The sequence below is a fragment of the Rhinichthys klamathensis genome, unplaced genomic scaffold (genome assembly GCF_029890125.1).
Source record: "Rhinichthys klamathensis goyatoka isolate OS25496 unplaced genomic scaffold, OSU_Roscu_1.1 h1tg000211l_1, whole genome shotgun sequence".
Taxonomy (NCBI): Eukaryota; Metazoa; Chordata; class Actinopteri; order Cypriniformes; family Leuciscidae; genus Rhinichthys; species Rhinichthys klamathensis.
Window position 1 is genome coordinate 286,507 of NW_026606736.1, and position 6,000 is coordinate 292,506.

General features: G+C 37.0%; 1 protein-coding gene across 1 annotated transcript; it reads right to left on the reverse strand.

Annotated features, from left to right (window-relative positions):
* Positions 1–4,058: 4,058 nt before the first annotated feature.
* mc5rb (melanocortin 5b receptor) lies at positions 4,059–5,511 on the reverse strand. Its single transcript, XM_056263992.1, has one exon. The coding sequence runs from the start codon at positions 5,410–5,412 to the stop codon at positions 4,426–4,428; it is 987 nt and encodes a 328-aa protein (XP_056119967.1). The 5' UTR covers positions 5,413–5,511; the 3' UTR covers positions 4,059–4,425.
* Between the last annotated feature and the right edge of the window lie 489 nt (positions 5,512–6,000).

Here is a 6,000-nt window from a genome sequence, read left to right on the forward strand (position 1 = left end):
GTCTGCGCGTCAGGAACGGAAGTGCTCAGAAATCGCTAAAAATGGGCTTCAACTGTCTCAACTGAGTTCCAATGAGATGGCTCTGTCCACTTCTTATACTGTCTATGGGTTGTGCAGGAACACACTGCTTTGGCAAGCTGTTTCAAACTCCTTAAACAAACTCCAAACGAACTTCGTTTAGGCCTGATTTCGTTCGTAATGATGTCACACCAGTTCGTTCTTTATAACGGGGCCTTTAGTGTTTCACACTACTGAAGGAAAAAGTAGAAGAAATTCAATTCACAGGTATTAAAATCACAACAACATTTATTTAAAACAAACTACACAGCAAGGTTTAATCAATTAACACGAGGTAATGCATGCATCATGAACTATAACAATAATTGGTCAAACTTTAATTTAGGGTCCAATTCTCACTATTACAGTTTTTCTCAATTGCTAAAACACAATTTCTGAATCCTTGCTCCTTTTTCTGAAAACATTAAACACAAAACCTCATCTTCAAGCACTATTTACAAAACCTCTGACTCTTCTTGCAAAATGAAACTTTCGCCTCAAAACAGTTTTACTTGTGTTCAAAATCAAACACTGCTCTCAAATCATAGACAAAGTGATCAAAATGATATACACTATCAAGCAGTCAGTAAACAATACACCAAAAAATAGAAAACACATTGTTCAAAACATACAGTTCTCGAAAGATATCTATGGACGGCTATTCTGTTTGTAGACTTACCCGTGACACATTACTGTACCATCAAAATTTCAGGGAGAAGTACATTTTTAATCTTAAAACAAATTTCATATTTGTCCGTCATTGTCTTTTGATGAATGAAAACATCATAGTAGCGCAAAATTGATCAGAAATTACTACTCTGCTTTGCTCTTTGCAATTTTATTTGTTCTTCCTCCTTGTACCCCTATTTTTACAGTACAGTGCCCTGCATCTCACAAACGTCTCATTTGTCAGTTCTATTGTTTGATACTGTAATTCTTGTTCTTTGTTGATATGAACCTGCAAGTGCAACCAGTAAAATCTATTGAGCATTCAGTACTGTAACAAATGGTACTGTTACAGTAACGATGTTCGGGGCCATATAATTTGTTCATTGTACAGTATACAGCCTACAATGCACTGTACTACAGTATACAATACTAAAAGGGACAAAAATCAAAGGAGTAAACGTGATCAGTGTGCTTCTTCTTGTCTTTGGGCATCATTTGAAACAGGTTAAATCAATTTTGAGTGGTTGTGTTCAATCAATGACATTTGTTCTCTATTTGTATTTGATCATTGCCACTTGTGTTTACCAGTATGGATGACGTGTGCCTTACAGTGCAGAATATGTTTTGAGAATGAGAATGTGTTTAGCGTTTTGCTGAAAAGTCTAAGTAAGATCTGCAAATTGTGTTTTGCCATGTGAAATAGTTTAAGGTATTGACAACAGACTGCACAATTAGCTAAATGAGTTCAGGCAACTGAGAACTTTGTTCAGCCAATGGGTTTTAGTGTTTTAGCAATTGAGAAAAACTGTAACTAACTATAACTATGATTTTTGCCTAAATACACTCCTAATTACAGCTTATTAATAGTCAGTAAGGTAGTTAAGTTGTTAAAGCTGCAGTCGGTAGCTTTTCCTCTTTGTCGCCATCTCTCTGTTCGAAATCTGTAAGTGATTCGCGGAATTATCATCTTTACGTGGGTTGTAAATCGGCATGAAACAGCGCGGATGAACACAGTGTTTTGAGGCGAGTGGTGCTGTCAGTCACCGCGGTGTGTGGATAGCCTACTGTCATACAGAATCACAGATTCACTTTTTGAAAGTTTGACCAACATAAGAATTTTCATTAGAAAATGTCTTCTGAACAAGTAAGTAACATCCATTTTTGTTCTGACCAACTAAGGGGGAAAAAGCATTCGACATGATAAGCTTCGTTAGATTTAATCAACGCGATTTACAGCAACCGTGCAAATTATAGCCTACTTTGTTCTCAAATTGTTCATGTTAACAACATCACATCAGCATTGCGTGACTAATGTTAAATTTAATGTGTTTTATGGTTACCTGTGTAGTTCAGAATTCATATTCTCCATAATAGCAAAACGAGAAAGGCACAACAAAGGAAACTCCATAACTGTGTGAATTAAGAAAACGTACTGTTACACGATTGAACTATTGAAATGTCTTACTTGTTCAGCAGAAAAAAGCCGTCTCTTCTTCCGTTTTGAACCCCTTCAAAACACGGAGTTCACGCACTTTTCAAAAGCCCCGCCGATGTTTAAATCCTTGTGTTCGCATGAGACGGTTTCTTTCTCTTTCTCTAGCCACCTTAAATCCGAAGTACGAAGTCTTTTGGGTTTTATAACTGCTGAAACTCCAGTTGACACTGATGATTGTTGTCTGGATCTTTCTGGATGCCATAAGTTTAATTATGTAACTGCGAGAAAAGCCTATACATCTAAACATCTCCTCACGCGCAGTATAGCCGGCTATAGCCGAAACTCCTTCTTTATGTGTACGGGTGTGACGTAATGACGCAAAAACATGCTCGAATTTCCCGCGGAAACCCACCAGTACCACTGGAATTAAAATCATTATTACAAGCTAACCGTTTTGAATCTAGCTATGGCAAGCAGATAGTTTTGACCACTGGCAGAATAAGTTTTTTTTTATATAATTATTTTGGATTATTTTTAACTTAAAAAAGTTACGGACTGGAGCTTTAAGGGATAGAATATGGTTATGCAGAATAAGGCATTCATATGTTTTTTTTTTATATATATATATATAAGTAGGCTACTAATAAACAGTCAATATCCTAAGGCAAATAAGCAACTAGTTCATAGAATCGGAAGCTAAACTAAAGTGTAACCACAATTTTAATTCGTAACCAACAAATCAATTTGCAATCACCAATGTTAATTTGATAATTGTTTATCAAATTGTTCATAATTTATGTTTGTTCACATTAATCTGTGTAAATTTGTAATTGAAGTTGCAATGTTAAATGTATTATTATAGAATATAGAATCTATATTTAGTAAATTCTGATTTTTTAAAAATACATTTTTAGTTCATTTATTATACCTAATATAATGTGAATGAATTGAACAGTATTGTAAAGTGTAACCAAATCTTTAAGTATTTAATACAGGAAAATCTCATATTTGTTCACAAACACAGTGGCTCATTAAACAGTATGTCATCAGATATCATTGCTTCGAAATCAAAATACTTATCACATACTGTAAGTTCAAATCTACAGACATTGTTAAGAAGAATACCAGCATTTTTTTTTTCTTCTGCAGTAAAATAACAAAATCAGAAGACTAGAAAAAATATGTCCACCATTTACATGCATAAATTACATACACCAAGCATTTGCATAACACACTATTTTAAATGGAGTTTTCATGCTTCTTTGAACTTAAATTTTTTTTTCTAAAACAATACAAAGGTAATAAAATGCTGTATTTTTATTTGTGATTTTTAACTCAATGAGACAATAATTTTCAGCTTACATGACAAAAAAAATGGATCTTTTCAGTTAATTTACTCTTATAAACAACGTTCTACTCTCTGCTCTAAATAAGAAATGAAGTGGAGCACAATTCATTTTGAACATGTACAGTATAGATTTAATTTATAATTATAGAGGTGCATTCATTTATTTCGAGATGTTTATGGTTTGCCACTACAAAAATATTCTCAACATTTTAAGTACTTCTAAACTGCATACATGTATTATTTGCATCATTGGCCTGGTTTCACAGGCAGGTCTTAGATTAAGCCAGGATTCATTTGTGTTCCGAAGATGAACGAAGGTCTTACGGGTTTGGAATGACATGAAGGTGAGTAATTAATGACAGAATTTTCATTTTTCATTAACTTCCTATGAACTAAGGATTAAGCCTTAAAAAAGCTCAGTAATGCATGTTAGTCTGGGACTAGTTTTAAACCTTAAAACCGGGGGATTATGTTTTCGTTTGCTAAATGATATTGTTGCGTTTCTGTTGTTTTCTATTAATAAAAAAGAGTATCTAAAAACAAGCACATTTCTACTCTGCATATTAATACTCTAGCCTTTTTTTTGTGCACAAAATGTCACTGCATTGACCTGACGACAGTCCCCTGCTGAGGACAATGTAACTCCTATTATAAATACACTACATAACAGAAAGGCACATTTTGAACTTCTTAATTCAATATTTTCCAACAACACAACATGAAACTTCCACAGTAACATCAAAACATTTCAAATGATGTAAGATGACCGTGAAAAAATCTGTACAAATTATACTGTCCCTAATGAAGATGTTCAGGCTTCACTTCCCCTCCTCCGCTGCAATTATGCACCTATCCATCTATGTATAAATCCATTCATCCATCAGTCCATCCCATCAGGTTCTTCCAGGAACCTTCTTCAATATTTGCTGACCAGGTTGCAGAGGCTGCGTAGTCCATCAAAGCAGAGGATCTCTTTAAAGGTCTTTCTCATCTCTTGGCTCCTGAACGCATAGATCAGTGGGTCAATCACCGAGTTACACATGATGAGTATCAAGTACATGTTAAAGTGTGACATGAAGCAGATGCAGTAAATGTCCCGTGGGCAGGAAATCATGAGGATGAGATGGAGAAAAAATGGTGCCCAGCACACGATGAAGATTCCCAGTAAGATGGTAAGGGTGATGGCACCCTTCATGCTAGCTCTTTGCCTGATGTTGGCTTTATAGCCCGGCAATGCCGCCATGCGTTTGACATGCGAACGGGCCAGCAGGAACATGTGGATGTAGAGTGAGGCCATCATCAGCATCATGGCAAAGAACATAGCCACCAGGCACACAACCACAGGCTTAGTTTCGGAGTACATGATGAAGATGATCCCACAACTTGTGGAGAAGGTCCAGATGCTGCCGATGAGAATCCCAGCTCGCCGTACGGTCATTATATTATGGTAACGCAGAGCATAGAAGATAGTCACGTAGCGATCCACCGCAATCGCTAACAGGCTCAACATAGATGCCACCACAGAGATACAGATGAGAGAATCAAATATGTTATCCATCTGACGGATGAAGTGATCCTCAATCACCAAACTCCTGTTCGCCAGCAAGTGGATAACTATTGTCTCCCATGCGTTGGAAACGCTAACTAACATGTCGGCCACTGCTAGGCTGCAGACGAAGAAGTACATGGGTGAGTGGAGGTTCTTGTTCTTCACGATGGCAAGGATGACCAGGATGTTTTCAAGCAGGCTGATGAGCCCCAGTGTGAGGAAGACCTCAGGTGCAATGTGCACCTGCTCACAGGCGGATGAAGCACTTGACTTGGACCTGCTTGACTCATCGCTGTGGTTTGTGTGACTCAAAGAGGCGTTTGGAGAAAGTGTGGGCCACTCCGAGGTATTCATGTTCTGATGTAGAATGGATGCTCAGTGTCTGGTAACAGGTGATGTTAGATACATGGCGCGGCATCCATGTACATTTGCTGTAAAGACAAAGAGTTGTTAAAACGTCAAGAAGCATTGTAACCAACATTGTTTTACAATAAAAATGTTTACATGATAGAGATAAATTGCAGAATAAGACTAATCCTGTTGGATCATTTATTTATTTTTTATTCAGAATTTCATTATTTAATTAAGTTATTGGTAAGTCATTGACAGAAGAATTATTGACAACACATTTCTTTCTTTATTCGTTCGCAGACCAAACAGCGCTACTGTAACGATCACCAGTGAGAGTGGCCGGGATTACCATCAGAGGGCACTACAATCCGGACAATCACCACACATCCATAGACTCCATTCCTACTGTCTATGCTCCATTCCCCATTATCCACTGCCCAGAGTAATCAGCCATGATCACATCCACCTGTATGTCATTACCTTGTTTAGCTCACCCCATATAAGCCTGGTTTTCTCATTCATTATCTGCAAAGTCTTGCAAGTCTTCCAAGCATTCTCTCTGTTGATCGTGTGTTCATGGATTCCCCTTTT